The 18,400-nt window shown below is 42.1% G+C and overlaps 1 protein-coding gene across 1 annotated transcript; it reads right to left on the reverse strand.

Annotated features, from left to right (window-relative positions):
- Positions 1 to 3,732: 3,732 nt before the first annotated feature.
- Positions 3,733 to 17,790, reverse strand: camlg (calcium modulating ligand). The gene is made up of 4 exons (XM_085995664.1): positions 17,327 to 17,790; positions 13,670 to 14,142; positions 7,005 to 7,070; positions 3,733 to 4,747 (listed from the first exon to the last, which is right to left on the reverse strand). The coding sequence occupies exons 1-4, from the start codon at positions 17,478 to 17,480 to the stop codon at positions 4,556 to 4,558; spliced, it is 885 nt and encodes a 294-aa protein (XP_085851790.1). The 5' UTR covers positions 17,481 to 17,790; the 3' UTR covers positions 3,733 to 4,555.
- Between the last annotated feature and the right edge of the window lie 610 nt (positions 17,791 to 18,400).

Genomic DNA, 18,400 nt, shown 5'->3' on the forward strand with positions numbered 1-18,400 from the left:
GCACCTTTTTCACAACAACCCAGAAATAGCCATTTCACTAGCTGCCAAGAAGGCCAAACACCCTATGGAGAGGGGACAGTGAGGGGACGGAGTTAACCCGAGTCCACAAGGCCCTGGGATTCGGCAAGTTCGGGACCCAGAAACAGCAGCTATGTCAAAAGAAGTTAGAACTCAGAACAGGGAAGCACCCCTACAGATGGAGGTTTAACATTCTGATGTTTCAGAACACTAACACCAGCCTCCCAAAGGAAGGTGAGGCAACCAGTCCATCCACGTCAGCTCATAAGGGTGAGGTTGAATAATTCCTGCAAACAATGCTAACGACCAGGATACAGACTTTAATCTATTCAATAGGCTTGCTATCGAATGCTGTTAATTTGTCAAATATCTAAAGCGTCTAATCTTAAATAAAGTTCACTAATTTATATTGTCAGAGACTAATTTCAACTGTAAATTTATAATCAGCAAGCAGTTAATGCTGAATTCCTGTGACATAACCTGAAGTGCCTTTGTAACCTGTTACTCATTTTATTTATTAACACTATCTTCTAGTTGTTTGCATACTCCGTGTTTAAATATCACTAATTTACTCCTTCACCTACTCTCTTTCGTTCTCTCCCTTTCTCTCCTGCTCTCTTCCATTCTCTACCTCCGCCTCTCGGTTTCTCTCACTCTTTATTTTTTTCGGTCTTGGTGGGCTGGGAAGCAGGCGGGCAAGATGATTAACACTTGGGGCACGTGGCCAAGGCAGGTTGGGATGTACTTGTGGTGGGCGAGATGGAAGTAGGAGGGCGGAAGGAACTGCAAAGCATTCAGGACAGACAGGCGAGCGGGTGGGCTGAGCTGGACTCAGGATTAATAGGCCAGGAAGCACATGGGAGGGTAAGCAAGCAGGCAGGCCAACACTTGCTCATGGTGGAAGGGTTAGAAGCCAGATGGACTCAAAGGAACACAGAGAAAGGTTGTTGAAGGTAGCATGGAGAACAGGCTGTCTGAATTTTAGCAAAGACTTGGATATTGTTGTTAATCTTCTTATGGCTTTCTTACATTATAAGTGTTTCTGTTACATAGAAACATAGAAGATAGGAGCAGGAGTAGGGCATTCGGCCCTTCGAGCCTGCTCCACCATTCAATGAGATCATGGCTCATCATCCAAATTCAGTACCCTGTCCCTGCCTTCTCCCCATATCCCTTGATCCCTTTAGCCTCAAGAAATATATCCAACTCTTTCTTGAATATATTTAATGAGCTGGTCTCCACCGCCCTCTGTGGCAGAGAATTCCACAGGTTCACCATTCTCTGGGTGAAGAAATTCCTCCTCATTTCAGTCCTAAATGGCTTACCCCTTATCCTTAGACTATGACCCCTGGTTCTGGACTCCCCGGCCATCCAAAACATCCTTCCTGCATCTAGTTTGTCCAGACCTGACAGAATTTTATAGGTTTCGAATCAGTAAATTTTCAGCTGGGGGGAAAAGATTCAAGGCAGCGGGTTAAACCAACTTCAGAAATTTTTCACCACACTTTAAGCTGACAGTTCCCTGGTCATCGGTTTGGGAGTGATCTTTTTTGTTTAAAAAAACTGGGTCATTTCATTGCTCCGTTTTCGGCTGCTTGCTTGATCCTCATTGCTGCTCACGGACTGAGTCCCGCTTTTGATTCATTCATGTTTAGTCAATTAGAATGTTTGATGCGTCATTTAACAGGTAATTTCTCAGGGTTGATTTTAACCTGGAGCAGGTATCGGGCGGGTGGGGGAGCGGGGTAAGTGTGAAACACACACACTAGCCTAGTTTTAAGGCCCAGCGTATTTAACTCCCGGGCCTCATTTAAATGCCACTGGTTCACTTCCTACCTGGAACGGATGGGAAGAGGGCACAGCGCAGCTGGTGATGATCGGACAGCTCTTGACTGTCAAACCAGCTTCCAGATAAGTGGCAGGGAGAGGGTTTTCGGGAGGATCGCGCAGGAAGGAAAGGAGGCGGCCTGGGGTAGGGAGGCTGTGACTTTCCTACTTCTGCTGGCCAATAAACAACATTTTTTGACTTGCCTGGAGGGCCTCTTCATCCATCCTATCGGCTGCCAACCTGCTTCAGCCTGGCAGGGAAGCTCAAGCAGCTTCCCCGCTTAGGCTCCAGTTACAATGCCATCAGTCTCCTATTGATGCCATAGGATCCCGATTTGTATATTGGCGGGCACCTTATCCGCCTGCAGAATCCTGTTAATATCAGCGACAGTGAGAAAGGGAAGGAAAGTGAGTAACCTGCTCATTTTTAACTAACCACCCTCCCAGGTGAATAGGGTTAAAAATCAACCCCCTTGCTTCAATCGCTAATCCTTACGCTATGGTTATGTGATCCTCTCATGTGTGAGTCCTTTAAGTCATGATGTGATGGACATACACTAGACACAAGACTCCAGTGCAGCAGACTTGCATTTATATAGCGCCTTTCACGTCCACTGGACATCTCAAAGCACTTTATGACCCCACAGCAACACCATAAAGCATCACTACAATGCCCAAGCCATTGCTTTCACACTCATCACCATTGCGGGGTGTACTGTTATGTCTCACCATTCACTGCAATTCACTAAGCCACTTGCAAAGGTTCACACAAATCTGTTCAAGAATGCAAAGTGTCGAAAATAAAGATTTCAATGTTTGACAGCACATTAACAGAAACCTCACATGAGCATTGGCTAAAACACACAAGTGCCTATCCTTGTGTGTTGTTAGTTGGTATGATTGGACTAGGATGAGGGTGTGTGTGAGGGATGGCTATTGAGATGGGGAAGTGATAATGTAGATAGTGAGGGATGGGTGGAGGTGTAAGGATCTGCAGGAGTAGGGTAGGGAAGGCAGAGTGATGGGGATGTGATGAGTGGCACAGCAGGATGAGGTTGCAGTAACGTTTCGTGGTCTATTGAGATCATTGAAAGGTTTGCGCCACTGCAGTCTGGTCCTCCCGACGACATCCCAGCTGCGTTGGTCTCCTGGGGAGGTGTCTTCCGCCCATTAAAAGGGAAGAGAACCTCCCTGCATGGTGTGACTCCCTCCATAAGCATATAGAGGGAGTCATGGGAGAGCCTGGGTGCAACCGTGAACCTCTGTGCAGTGCTCGTCAGTGCTTGCAGCACCTCAATGATGTAGAACACTGACAGCACAACTGTCATAATCAATTTGTGCATGGTCTCTTTAAGGAAACCGGCTGATGACGTGTCATCAATAACGTCATCAGACCCGCTTCTTTCAATTGGCCGGCAAATGCGCTGGGCAGGCTTAACAAGTCCAATCAATGTAAAATCACTTTGGACAGCGGGCTGGAGCCAGCAGAGGAGTCGTAACCCACCACCGACCCCGGCCCCACCTGACCCGCCGAGGTGGGGGAATCACGACCCTAGTGTCTGAGATTGGCAATTCTGTTCATGATTATATTCAGTCACTAAAGCAAAAGAAAATGGGCAGGTTGTCCAACACATACTACACAAGCACACATTGTATGGGGAAAATTCAATGGTGTCCTTGCATACTTCCACATCGCTAATTCAGCCTGCCCTTTGCTCGAGAAGGGCTGCGTGGATTGCATAGATGAAAAGTTTATTAACTTCCAACACTACATAGTTGGATAAAGATGAAACTAGGAAGTGTTATTTCAGCTGTCAAATGACCTTTAATACCAGTGGCATGTTTTTTGGATAGATTTGCACAAATAATTAGACTAAATATATAAAGTGTTATGCATCTAACTTTTAATGAATTTCAAATTGCGCAATGAAAATGTTCATTCTGCTCTTCAACAGTTTACAGAAAACACAGATAGTATCCAACAAGTGTCTACAAATATAAGATAATCTAATATAAATACGAAACATGGGTCAAATAACTTAATCACAGTATGTCACAATTAAAGAAAAATAACACACACTGGACAGTGGATTCTTTCTAGTAAAGCACGGTCCCAAACCAGATCAAATAGATGTCAGACAAGTAGGCGATCAAGCAGTCAATAGTAGTGTTAACTTTTCAAAATAAAAAATACATTTGTATGTTAAAGGCTGCTTTTTGTTGCACCTCTGTACTTCAAGTTACAGTACTTTTTGTACTATAGATGGCTTATAAGCATACACAGATATATATGCATGTCATGTATATACAGACACAAACATGAGATTTTTTGTACATTTTGAACACCTCTTTCCAGTAGACTGTGCTAATGCGCCATTTGATGTCAAACTCTGCATAATGAATTAAAGTTAAGGAAAAATGTTTCTTGAAGTTCTTGGTAAGAAACAGCAATTTGAAGAGTTAAAATGCCTGGATAATAGTTTGTTAAGCTTATAACATTTATTTTTGTCTGTTTGAATTTTTTTTTCTTTCAACGAGTATTTCTGGGCAGGGTGATTCAGAAAACAAATTTGAGAGCCTGTGACAGCCTGAAAGATCCAGTGCCTGTTAAGACTGAATCATGAATGGCACAGACAATGAAAACTGCAAAGTTAGATGAAGCAAAGCTTATACTGTTCTCGTTTCTTTCCCCCTCCCATGCTCAATGACGTCAAGGCAAATCAACACCAATAAAGACAAGGATTTCATGAGAAAAGATAAAGGTGAAAAAATAGACACAGAGGTCTGCAAACACATCTCCCATTTTGCCATACGTATCCATAGAGCGATTGATGACCTCAGCAGGAATTCCTGACAGAAGCAGGGCAGCAGTCAATACCGTAGTCTTTACCTTCTTTTCGCTCTACAATGGAGGAGAGTTATAGTTATCAGCATTTTCTTCCTACATTCTCGTAGTCACTTAAGTTTGGGGTGGGGAGGTGAAAAATGATTGTGCAGTTCTGACCCTACAACTGTATCAGAATGAATGGTAGCATTAAGCCTTAATGTAGATTGCTTCAATTAAGATAATTATTAATCCTCACGTTGTCTGCAAGGGCAGACGAAGTAACAATGCAGCACAGTCCACTCATGGGAATGTTGTGAACGTAGAGAGAAAATATTGTTTTAAAAAAAAAACTCTTTATTTTGTGAAATCAGTAAGTAACTTTGAGATAGAGATACAGAGCCAGAGCAGTAGAGTGAGAGGGGGAGCGAGCGAGAGAGCAGCACTCAGAGATCGTTTGGGGGGGGGGGGGGGGGGGCGGGGGGGGGGGGAAGAGCAGTTGGAGATCGCAATGAGCAGCTGGAGATCACTGTGCGGGGTGGTGGGGCAGTCAGAAATCATGAGGGGCGTCGGGAATCGAGGGATCTGATTGTGCAGTGTGTAGAAAGGTTAGCTTGTGGTCCTCCTGAGAGCTGGTTGGTCACCCACCCCCCCAAACTCACCTCCGTTAAAACAGGAAATAGGTGGGTTGGAGGAGGGTTGGGGACGGGTTTGAGAAATTAACATTTTTTTACCTCCCACCAGGCCCCAACCCACGCATCCTTGGGGTTTAAAATTCCTCCATAAAGTACAAAAGCAAGGAAGTAATGCTAAACCTGGGCACCAAACTTTACAAAGGATGTCAAGGCCTTAGAGAGGGTGGAGAGGATATTTACTAGAATGGTAGCAGGGATGAAAATCTTCAGTTTCTTGGAAAGACTAGAGAAACTGGGGTTGTTCTCCTTAGAGCGGAGAAGATTAAAGGGAGGTTTGATAGAATTGTTCAAAAGGGTTTTGATAGAGTAAATAAGCAGAAACTGTTTCCAAGGACAGAAGGGTCGATGACCAGATGACGCAAATTTACAGTAATCGGCAAAAGAACCAGAGGCAACATGAGGAAAAAAAGTGTACACAGCGAATTCTTATGACCTGGAATGCACTGCCTGAAATAGCGGTAGAAGCAAATTCAATAATAACTTTCAAAAGGGAACTGGATAAATACTTGAAGTGGAAAAAAATTACAGGACTATGGAGAAAGAGCAGGGAAGTGGGACTAATTGGATATCTTTTTCAAAGAGTCAGCACAGGCACGATGGGCCAAATGGCCTCCTTCTGTGTTGTATCATTCTATGAGCTTGAGAGCGAGAGAGCTAGATAATCAAAGTTACTTACTGACATACCAAATTGGGGCAGTGGATTATGGTTAATTTCCCCAGTCACTTCTTTTAGTGCCATTTTACTTTTTCTTCCTTCCACCCAATCTGAAATGGGGCTGCTATTTTTGGCTGTTGTAACTAGAAAAACGAAATGGGCTTTTAACCAACTAACGTGGCAGGTACAGGAAACTGTGCGCTATCCGGCACCGACGGGACCGAGCTGCTGCCGTTCCCTCCAAACTGCCGTACACTCCAGAGCTAATGTTGAAACATACGGAGATTTTCATCTCCGTATGAATCAACAAACCCTGTTGCTTAGCAACAGCCTCTAAACAGTCGGCAAGCGTCTCTAGCTGAAGCTGTTGCTTAGCTACAGACCTTGTACAGCTTGACTGTTCAAAAAAAGCAAAGTTTCCTGTATATGCTTAAAACACGAAAAGGAGTCACAGTGTACTCAATTTTGAAAAGGATGTTGTTTTATGACACATTTTCTAATCAAGTTTGGCTAAAACATGCTAAAGGCACCCAAAGACTATTAGAACAGTCATTTTTAAAAGAACTGTAACAAATCTCAGCATTCCTGGATTAGTTGGGTAGTATTAGTATATATGCTGCTTTAAGGAGCTAGATAAATGACTGGTTGTGAAACTGATTCAGAAGCACAGGTCACACCCTATCCTTTTCTGCCCCAAGGTGGGTTGTTTTTGCAACAAGTTGGAACTTTCTGTCCAATTCGAAATCCAAGCAAAATTTCAGGCTTATTCTCCAGGAGGTCTTGTTTGTGTTTATTTGCTTCTTCCAAGAGATTAAATAACTAGAAAGAATTTAAACAGTGCAAATTGTACACAGCCTATTGAAAGAAACAGGCTCTGTGGCCTAAACGTCATTTTCATACTTTGTGGGGGTGGTTTCTGAAGATTCAACCCTACTAAATTCAGGTCAAGCATAAATTATACAACAGTTCAAGAATGAAATCTTACCTTTGGAAAGTACTTTGACAAGCCCATATATGCAAGTTGAAGAGTCAGAAATGGAGCAAAAATCGCCTGTAAAATATTTTGAAAAAAAAATTAAAACAAAAACATTAATTACGTTAAATGGGGAAAAAGCTGTGGTGTGGGACTTCTCCACAATAGCCCTTTATAGAACTACCACAATTACAAAAGAAACAGAACTAATTATCAGAAATAAAAATGAATTTTATTTAAGAAACTGAACAGGTGACATGTTTTGTAACCCAATTCTTATTATTAATCAGAACATCCATGCTCGTTTCTTGATAGCAGGGGACTATTGTCCCAATGCAGTCAGCAGCAAGTACATAGAGTACAATCGAAAACCATTTTCTCTGATCTGCAAGCTGTAAAAGAAAAAGCAGCTCACTATTGAATATTTTTTCACTAAATGTATTAGGCATTAAGTAAAACTCCCCAGATGGACTTTTCAGGTTCTAACATTTAGTGGCTCAGCAAATATGGTGTGCTAATACTATTGGGCTACTGCAAATTCAACGGCCAATTATATATGCAACTGACTGTACAGAGGTGTACAAGTGTTTCAATATTTTTTTAAAGTCCGCAAGTCCAAAAGGTGCAGAGTTGGAGGTCCAGGACACAAGGCAACTTCCTCAACCCAATACAGACGAAAGGTCACCGACCTGAAGCGTTAGCTCTGTTTCTCTCTCCACACATGCTGCCTGACCTGCTGAGTATTCCCAGCATTTTCTCTTAATATTCCTTAACCCAATTCTCGGTTCAACAAAAGAAATAACTTTTAATTAATAATTTACAAAACAGGTGAAGAAAACATGCTAGTCATTGGAAGCTATCAAAAGGTTTATACTGAAACTGTCAGAAAGCATGGAGAGGAGTGGAGAGAGAGGAACAAAAGTACAAGAGTTCTGGCTTTCTATCCAGGCTCATTCTTCGTATCCTCTGTTCTACAGGTACAACAATATTTCCTACATGGGCTACATCTCGTGGTAGCTACAGCAACTCACATCAGATTACAAGCTAATACTGGCTAGATATTAATGGGTTCAATTTTCAGATTTTTTGCTCTGTTACATGACTAGTGGTGGCAACCTTGCAGTTGTGAAATCATAGAATAGTACAGCACAGAAGGAGGCCATTTGGCCCATTGAGTCTGCGCCAGCTCCTTCGAAGAGCAATCCAGTTAGTCCCACTACCCTGCTCTTACCCCATATCTCTGCAATTTTTTTCTCCTTCAAGTATTTATCCAATTCCCTTTTGCAGGCTACTATTGAATCTGTATCCATCACCCTATCAGGCAGTGCATTCCAAATCCCAACCACTCGTTGCATAAAAAAGATTTTCCTCATGTCGCCTTTGGTTCTTTAGCCAATCACTTTAAAGCTGTGCCCCCTCATTATTGCCTCTTCAGCCATTGGAAAAGTTTCTCTTTATTTACTCTATCTAAACCCTTCATGATTTTAAATACCTCTATCAAATCACCTCTTAGCCTTCTCTGCTCCAAGGAGAACAACCCCAGCTTGTCAGAAACATAGAAAAATAGGAGCAGGAGTAGACCATTTGGCCCTTCGAGCCTGCTCCACCAGGTCCCTCTGTACATCAACATTCCCCAATCTATCACTATTTAAATAATACTCTGCCTTTCTGTTTTTCCTACCGAAGTGGATAACTTCACATTTATCTACGTTATACTGCATCTGCCATGTATTTGCCCACTCACTCTACTTGTCTAAATCTCCTTGAAGCCTCTTTGCATCCTCCTCACAACTCACAATCCCACCTAGTTTCATGTCATCGGCAAACTTGGAAATATTACATTTGGTTCCCTCATCCAAATATCTGCAATCTAAATACCTTACAGGAATACAAGGGTAGCCAGGTCTTGATCAAAGAAGCTGTGCAGTGCAGAGGGGTGAGAGGGGAAACCACAGAGCTTTGCACTGTCCTTGTGTTAACTTCTTGTTGTAGAAACTCAAAGCAAGTGTACCTTCATTTTTGTAATAATTTTGACCCCAACTGGTTCAATCACTGGACCATGGCAATTCTGAGTAACTGCACCACATTCATCCTCCTTATGGGTGTGGGAAGAGCAGAAATAGCACATGCTTTGCATTATTCATACTGAAAGTGTTAAATGAGCAATTTTTAGATTTTAAACCACGCTTGCAAAGAATCTATCCACACAAGTTTTCACAGCATCAGTCACATTTCAAAAAGTATGAAAAGTACAAAAAACACAAACAGGCATTTCATGCCGAGATCAGCCACAGGTCAATTTCTGTTGGGGAGAGAAGTTTGTAGATTAATCTGGGGCCGGACATGTACAAGAACTTGGCATCTGCAAGCTTTTCTCTAAACAGGCCCAATTAAGACAGCAGAGGTTTTAAAATGGCAGGTCAGATTAGCAGCTAAACATTATGACTGTGCTGCAGACCCTAGACTACTCATACACAATGCCATGAGAGATTAGATATGATCTATAAAATCATATTCTAAACATTTCTACTGATGAATATTCCATTTTTTTTTAAACTTGGGTGTTTAATGTTTCTATGACCTGCAAGGATGAAGAAGTTAGTTACATAACTCCAAACTGGTTTGAAAATAAACCAATACATTGGTGCACAAATGCACCTTCTCAGGATAAGGCATCCATAGCATCTCTTGTCCAGCTTTGGTCTAAGGCTGCCACTATTGTCATCTCTCTCCTGCACAGTCAGTCTTCCATTCACTGTTTTTATAATGCAAACAATGGAGTAATTCTGTCTTCCTCAACTTCTAGCACCATGCATAGGAGTGTTCATTGTACATACAGGCAATCTGTTTGTGCACATGTTCAAAATGATATTGTCATCATGTCTCAACTATGTCAACTTGAGTCACTTTCATACGATAGCAAAATACTGCAGATGCTGGAAATCCGAAATAACAACAGAAAATGCTGGAAAAACTCAACAGGTCAGGCAACATCCGTGGAGAGAAATTTGAGTTGACGTTTCGGGTCGAAACCCTTCTTCAAAACTGGAAAGAAAAGAAAATAGATCGAAGGCAAGACTGCGATCGAACAAAAGAAGGAAAAGAGACAATAAAGGGTATTCAAAGCCAGACGAGATGGTAATAGGCCCGTGGAGACAAAAGGCTTATTTGTCATCTGATAAGGCTTAGGTAAATGGGGTGTGTTTCTACTTTACCTCCCACAGTCTTTCCTTTAAATCAACAGCTTTGGAAAAATCAGGTGTGCTGCGACAATGATTGCTTGATTTAGCTGGCCTTTTCAACTGTGGCAGTTCCTGCACTATGGGCCTGCCCTTCACTTCAGGTTTTCCAAAAAAATGCTACTTTGTTTTTTATATAATACATTCTGGGAAGTACAGGAAACTTTGGTTTATCCGGAGGTTATATGTCCAGAATACTCGATCTAACGACAAAAATTAGGAGCCATTTTCTATGTTTTTTTAGTTCTCGTTGCTTTTTTTTCCCCCCAGTCAAGCACTGCAAGGTCTGTAGCTATAGCAACAGCTTCAGCTACAGATGCTTGCAGCTGCAGCCGACTGTTTTGAAGCTGTTGCTAAGCAACAGGGTTTGTTGATTCACACGGAGCTTCTCAGTTCTGTATGTTTAAACATTAACTCTGGTATGTCCGGCACTTTTGATGTTACGGCACCAGCTCGGTCCCGTCAGTGCCGGATATCAGAAAGTTTCCTGTAGGACTTTATTGAAGACAGTTTGTTCTCTGTCACAATTATAAAATGGATGGAATGCTTTTGCCAGCCACCAACACCTTTCTTCCCAGAATTCATTGGATAAATGAGAAACAACAGCCTCCCCTGGAGATGGTGGGAGACTTTAAATAGCTTAAATGTTCCAATTTGGATTTCTTCACAACAAAAAACATATGGTTGAGAATGTTTGGCTTGTAGATTATGTTTTATAAGGACACCAGTATTATGCTATGTAATGCACAATGTATTAGTATGCTAAGGTGAAACTGTGCCCTTTAAAGCCACAAAGTCTAAATTCTATTAAGTAAACACTGGATGAGTTCACACAGAGTTTGACTGTTATTTAGGCTCCAAGTCAGAACCCAAGCTTTGTAGGTTTTTTCAAAAAGTGTGATTAATTAGGTCAGATATAAAGCTGGAAACATCCTGATTCTGCTCTTTACATTCCTCAAGAGTTTCTCTATACATTATAAATAACAGCGACATGTTACAACTCAACAAAGACATGTTACAACTCAACAAATAGGAAAATTACCCATCAGCAAATAGCAAGCAGAAATTAAAACTACAAAAATCAAAAATGGACATTCAGCAAAACCCACCAATTAAAAAAAAAAAATCAAATCATTTAAAAGTTTTTTTCAATCCTTTTGCCAGTTATCTTGATTAACTTATTTCTGGAAATAAGGTCTTTAGCACAAGAAATAAAAAAATACAAAATTCAGAAAACGGTTAAAAATGCATCTTAATAACATTTTCTGTTTGAAAAGCCTGTAACAATATTTTCCATCAGAGACCTATGCCTATGAAAAAGCCTGATCCATGAGTTCATGCACATTCCCCCAAACCAATCACAGTAGGCAGAAGAGATTCAAGTTGGCCAGTTACAACTCCCAGCATGCACCTGTGTTTACATCTTTTAGAATGTTTTTGTAAAACTGGCCATTCAGAGCATGGCAGGTTTTTTTGTTTCTAAACTAGTCCCATTTTAAATGGAAAATTATTGAAATTGAAAACTTCTAGCAAAGCCAAGTTTTCCTGAGGCAATTGTCCTGAAAAAATACTTGTGGATAGGATATTCAAGGTGCTACTCACAGCATGGTACATGTGACAAATGAAACTTTAATTTTGTAATTTACTCTAAACAGTTACATCAGCTCCCCTTATTTGTTTAATGCAGAGAACTCAAAAACCACAATTTTTCCATAGAAACAGGTAGCAACTTCTAATTGGACTGTACCATTCTTCGAGTTTGAAGCGAGTCCAAATTTAAAATGTTTTACCAAAAGGCTGTGCTTCAATAATTAAGAGTTGCCGATGTTTAGTAAAGGAAGAAAGAAGCAAAGATATTAAACTAAAGTTTTATATATTTACATAAGCAAAATACTGCAGATGCTGGAAATCTGAAATAAAAACAGAAAATGCTGGGAATACTCAGCAGGTCAGGCAGCATCTGTGGAAAGAGAAACAGAGTTAACGTTTCAGGTCGATGACCCTTCGTTTATACATTTCTTGGGTGTCCCAATAAAAAGCCACACACTAAACAGATGAACATTGGACAGCAGCTCTCCCATTATATGCAGATGTTCATTTATGCAGGGCAAGTCATGTCTGACTGATCTAGTTGAATTTTTTTGAGGTCACTAACATAGCGGATAAAGGATTGCCTATGGATATTATCTATATGGACTTCCAGAAGGCATTTGATAAGGTTCCACACAAGAGATTAACAAAAGTGAAAGCGCACGGAATTGAAAGTAACCTTGCAACATGGGTTGGAAATTAGTTGAGTGGTGGGGATAAAGGATATGTATTCTGATTGGCAGGATGTGACAAGTGGTGTTCCTGAAGGATCTGTACTGGAGCCTCAGTTTGTCACCATATTTAGCAATGACTTGGATGAAGGAATAGAGAGTTGTTTATCCAAGTCTGCAGGCAGCGCTAAGTTGGGAGGCACAGCAAGTAGTGTAGATGGAAGCAGGAAATTACAAAGGGACGTGGACAGATTAAGTGAGTGGGCAAATCTGTGACAGAGTTTAATGTGGGGAGGTGTGAGGTCATCCACTTCTGACCCAAGACAGACAATTTTCTAAATGGTGAGAACTAGGAACTGTAGAGGAGCAAAGGCATGTGAATGTCCATGTACACAATTCACTTAAAAACTAGTGGACAGGTACAAAAAACAATCAAACAGGCTGATGGATTGCTGGCCTTTATCTCAAGGAGGCTGGAATACAAGGGGAAGGAAGTTATGCTTCAGTTGTATAGAGCCTTGGTCAGACCCCATCTGCAGTACTGTGTTCAGTCCTGTAAGAAGTCACACAACACCAGGTTATAGTCCAACAGTTTTATTTGAAATCACAAGCTTTCGGAGCGCTGCTCCTTCGTCAGGTGAAGTCAGACTTCACCTGACGAAGGAGCAGCGCTCCGAAAGCTTGTGATTTCAAATAAAACTGTTGGACTATAACCTGGTGTTGTGTGACTTCTTACATTTGTCCACCCCAGTCCAACACCGGCACCTCCACACCGTGTTCAGTCCTGGGCACCTCATGAAGGATATATTGGTCTTGTAGGGGGTACAGTGCAGATTGACCAGAATAATATTGGAGGTTAAAGGGTTCAATTATGAGGACAGGTTGTATAAACTTCACCTGTATTCCCTGGCGTTTAGAAGATTGAGGGGTGATCTAATTGAGGTGTATAAAACGATACAGAAAAGAAAATTCTATTTATTGACCAGGATTTACTTCACCGTCTCTCGAGAGACCTCTTGCAAACTTCGTTCCATTTTTTTTCCTGACGGGAGATGTGCATCCCCGCCAACTACAATAGCGTAACCTTTGACTTACTAAGCAATGACACAGGAGAGACGAGAGCATATATCAAAAAATTCACAAATATTTTATACTAGAAAACAGCTGCGGTACTCACCAGATATTTACATACAAAGACTCTAACCATTAAAGCTAGCAGAGCACTACCCACTAATCGGAAAACCCGGAATGTGCCAAACTCTTCACCCCCGCCTCCATTCTCCTGACCAGACTTCTCGCTCATCAGTTGATTTCTAAGTTTCATCGCTTCATCGAATCGTGATATATACTGCTCAATACCACGACGGGGAGCATGCTGGACCTTCTCTACCGGCACATCTGGTTTACCTAGATGCCGACTTCCTGGGCCCAAATCATTGTCAGCCTCATTACTTTTGTTAAGCGAGTCTCTTCTGTCTGCTGAATATGGCCCTGGAATCTCTGTTCCATTAGTGTAATGAATGGATGCCACTGAGCCATCAGCAGCTTCATTTGCAATTCCTGGGGTTCTTTTGGGAAGACCTGACATTTGCAGTGACTCTATTTTCTCCGGTTCATATGGTGAAAGAGAGTTTGTCCGGTTCTCCTCTTCTGAAATAGAAGAAGGGGAGAAATTATATTAATCTTTCATGCTGGCGTAATTAAACAAACATTCAAAATCTATGGAAAAATTCATTGGGGTTGAGTTTTTAAAGTCAGCAGGACATTTTTGAATTCTTTACAACAACATACAACCGTTCTTGGAAGCTCAGGCGAGTTTACTCTTGAGCAATGTTTGATCCCAAGTCAGATTGGGCACTGTTTGGATGCAGAGTATAACTCCTAGTACTCTACCCCAATAATGTGCCTTAACTCTAACCTGAGAAGAGCACTCTTTACTGCACCAGTTTTACATAGGTCCCTGTAATATATGTGGGTAGAACAAATGAAGGACAGAGACACGATGAGTTGCTAGTCAAGGTGCTTGTTTACTAGGCCAGAGCAAACCGAGCATGCTCATACTAAACCATGTGACAAACCGTGTGATAATACATTACAGTTACCAAAGAGATTTTCATACCATCAGTTTGAGATGGATTTTTACACATGTCCCCAGGGTAAAAGGGCAGTGTGTTAACCCAGTACACCACCCAGTGCTAGCAAAATTTAATTTATCAAAACTACCACAATCTTTCTGAATGCCAGCCAAGATGTATTATATTACAAGCCGTGACAGTGCAACCATTAACTGCTTGCGAATGATTCCACGGCATCGTAATATGCATTATGCTCATGCTGATCACACAATCAGACACTTTTATTGTCAAGGTCATCTTGGGGCAATCTGATCCATTTAACTGTACTATTTTGGGAAGGGGGGGTTGGGAGATAAAATAATTGTGTGAAGAACACTGTAAATGCCAGCAAAAGCAGTGGTGGGATTCACTTGCAGTTGGTCACTGATTTGTTTTATCTAGTATAGGTAGTGGTCAAGCACAAACAACAGTAACATTGTTGCCACATCATCAGACTCACCAACACATCAGCCACTTTCCTGTACCCCACAATAAAGACAAAAGGCACTAGAGAGCAGCAGTGCAGTAGACTACAGAACTATGTATTCCTGATACATACCCAATTTCTTTTACATTGCCACTGCCATTCCAATCTTATATTTTTTTTTAAATACAGATCAGTAACCATCAATCCAGGTCTAAATAGGTCCATAAAAATGAGTCAACCAGAGCCTTCAGGTCAGGAATGTAATGGTGTCACTGGAATTGCAATGTCATCTGTGCAATTGAATCAGCCAGTGGTAAATAGTGGGGATCTGAGAATCAATATTCTGGAGTTCTGCTTCAAATGAGTGAAAATATGCAAAACTTTCCATCAGATAATTAAAAAGAGCTGGGAACTTGCAGACAGGTTGGGACTGCCGAACTAAAATTTGAAACGCAATGTTCCCCAAGGGGAACCTGGCTGGGTGATCAATTTGGAAGACTGCTTCAGAGGCTGAGCGGTCTAGAATGAGGGGACACGTGGAATGCACTACCAGAGTTAGTGATCGGACCAGAGACCCTGTCAGTTTTTTTAAAATAAGTTAGATAAGTGGTTGAAGGAAAGAGGGATAAAGAAATATGGGAATAGGGTGGGCACATGGGATTAAGACTACTGCTCGTGAACAGGATAAAACCAACATAGACCGGTTGGGCTGTGTTGTAATTTCTATTTAATTCTATGGAAGAGTAACAGCACCACTTACCTTTCTAAGTGTACAAAAGCTGTGGTAATACACTTTATAGATGCTGACTGACCTATGTGTTTCCAGCATTCCAATAATTTTTAGTTTTTTTCCCCTTTATATTAGTATGCAAATTTTGCCTTACATAGTTTAACATAATAAACAGGTATTGCCCAGAAAGGATACAATCAAGACACAGGTAGTAAGTGTTATAAGAAGCGAGCGCTAGACCCAAGATAATTTATTGATTATCTAATGCCCCACTGCATTGCTCACAATGAGTTGGAGGTGTTATAAGAACAAGGGCATTATGCTACATAGATTTATCAACATTAGAACAGCTTTGGATCTAGATGCACTAGGAAAGGGCCCCCTGGTCTGGCAGTACTGCATAGGGAGTTTCTGAGAGCACTGGGGAGGGATTGTATCAGAGCTGCGAGCATTGTGGACAGTTATGGAAGCAGGGAATATTGGAGGGAGCCTCAGGGTGTGGAAGCATTCACTGTTGCCCTGGGGTCTAAGAACATTAGAGGGATCCAGGATCTGGCAGCTTTGGGTGGGGCATCATCTGTCAGATTTGAGGACAAAGGAAACCCAGGATAATGGTACCCCGCCACCAATTTTCTGCACGTCAGCTTCCTCCTTCAATCTGTCTGCAACCCTTCTGGGCTGTTATGCACCCCCTACCATTTTCCCTGTCACCAGTTCCTAATTTTAAGCACTTTTACTAGTGCAGTCTCTTTAAAAAAGATACATTTCCATTTAACATAACTATATACATATCTAGCAGAATTACAGATTTTCAACAATCTTCAAGCATGGTGATTTAAAGTTGGAAGGCCAACAAAATGGATTCTATCTATTCCTGCTCCATGAGGAAGTTTCATTATGGCATTTAGCACAATTTGAAGACCCTAATTTGTAAATGCTAAAATGATACATCAGGGCATACAATCTAACTATTTTTTTTAAATAGTCAGATTAAAAATGCTTATTTCAACCAGCAAACGATTTCCAGCCATGTGTACTTCCACAGCACAAAACAATTGCAATACACCACCTGTTCTATGTCTTTTAATACCCAGAGTGCACAGCATAGCATCTGGTAAAAATGGCAAGCTCTCAGAAGTTTATAATTTGTGTATTATTGCTAAAACACAAAGATTCACTGATGGTTGTAAATTTCACTAGATAATGAATACACCCCCATGCCTCAGCTGAACCAACACAATTAGTGTGCAAACAGACAATCGCCATCCAAGCACAATTTAATTTTGCCACTTTTAGAATTTCACCTTCTTCAAACCCTCATCCTGCACCCAGGGGGAAGTAGAAATAGATATTCTCCCCGCCCCATCCTCCCGCTCTTGTGTTTCTTTGTTTCGCGCCGGATTTCACGATTAACTGGGACATTCGGTGCAGCTGGCTGTTTTATTTTATTTTTGTTCCTGGAGTGAGAAGGGTGGAGGGAGTTTATCGGGGCTAGTGACGGCTGCTGCGCTGGTTGCTAAGGACCGAGACCGGGACCAGGCCGCACTCCCTACTCCCACTCACCCGCCTCGCTTTTGTTGAAACCCATTATTCGGTTCAGCCGATCCTCCGAGTTCAGGAGCAGTTTTCTCCGGCGGAGCTCGGCTCTTTTCCGCGCCGATGTCATCTTCTTCTGCTCGTCGCCGCCGTTCAGCATGCTACCACCGCCGCTCTCCATCGCTCCTGACAGGGAAACGCGGCCTCAGCCCCTGCTCCCGCCGGCATTGGCAGCGCCCTCTGATGGCGTCACGCCGAGGCCTGGCCCGCACCACCGTAATGGACAGGGTTATTCCTTGCTGCTGCTATTCTGCTGTCAGCTCATCCGCTGCTGAAACCCTAATCCGTGCCTTTGTCACCTCTAGACTTGACTATTCCAACCCACTCCTGAGTGGCCTCCCACGTTCTACCCTCCGTAAACTTGAGGTCATCCAAAACTCGGCTGCCCGTGTCCCAACTCACACCAAGTCCCGTTCACCCATCTCCTCTGTGCTCGCTGACCTACATCGGCTCCCGGTTAAGCAACTCCTCGATTTCAAAATTGTCATCCTTGTTTTCAAATCCCTCCATGGCCTCGCCCCTATCTCTGTAATCTCCTCCAGCCCCACAACCCCCCCCAAAATATCTGCGCTCCTCAAATTCTGCCCTCTTGAGCATCCCTGATTTTAATCGCGCAACCATTGGTGGCCGTGCCTTCAGTTGCCTAGGCCCTAAGCTCTGGAATTCCCTCCCTCAACCTTTCCGCCTCTCTACCTCTCCTTCCTCCTTTAAGACGCTCCTTAAAACCGACATCTTAATTTCTCCTTATGTGGCTCGGTGTCAAATTTTTGTCTTATAACACTCCTTGAAGCGCCTTGGAACGTTTTACTACGTTAAAGGCACTTTATAAATACAACTTGTTGGTGGACTAAATCTGCCACCTATCCCCAATATTGACATTGGCAATCACATTCTGCTTTTAAAACTAAATAATCTATTTTGATGTATTCCTCTAATGCCAAACTTCCTCTATGGTTCCCCCCTGCCCTAGTCCAGAACTCACATCTTTCTCCAGTTTCTCTCCAATCTCCCCTCATGACCTCTCTGCGCTCATCTTGTCCA

Source organism: Somniosus microcephalus, chromosome 8 (genome assembly GCF_052327205.1).
Source record: "Somniosus microcephalus isolate GS21.2 chromosome 8, FLI_Smic_1.0, whole genome shotgun sequence".
NCBI classification, from domain to species: domain Eukaryota; kingdom Metazoa; phylum Chordata; class Chondrichthyes; order Squaliformes; family Somniosidae; genus Somniosus; species Somniosus microcephalus.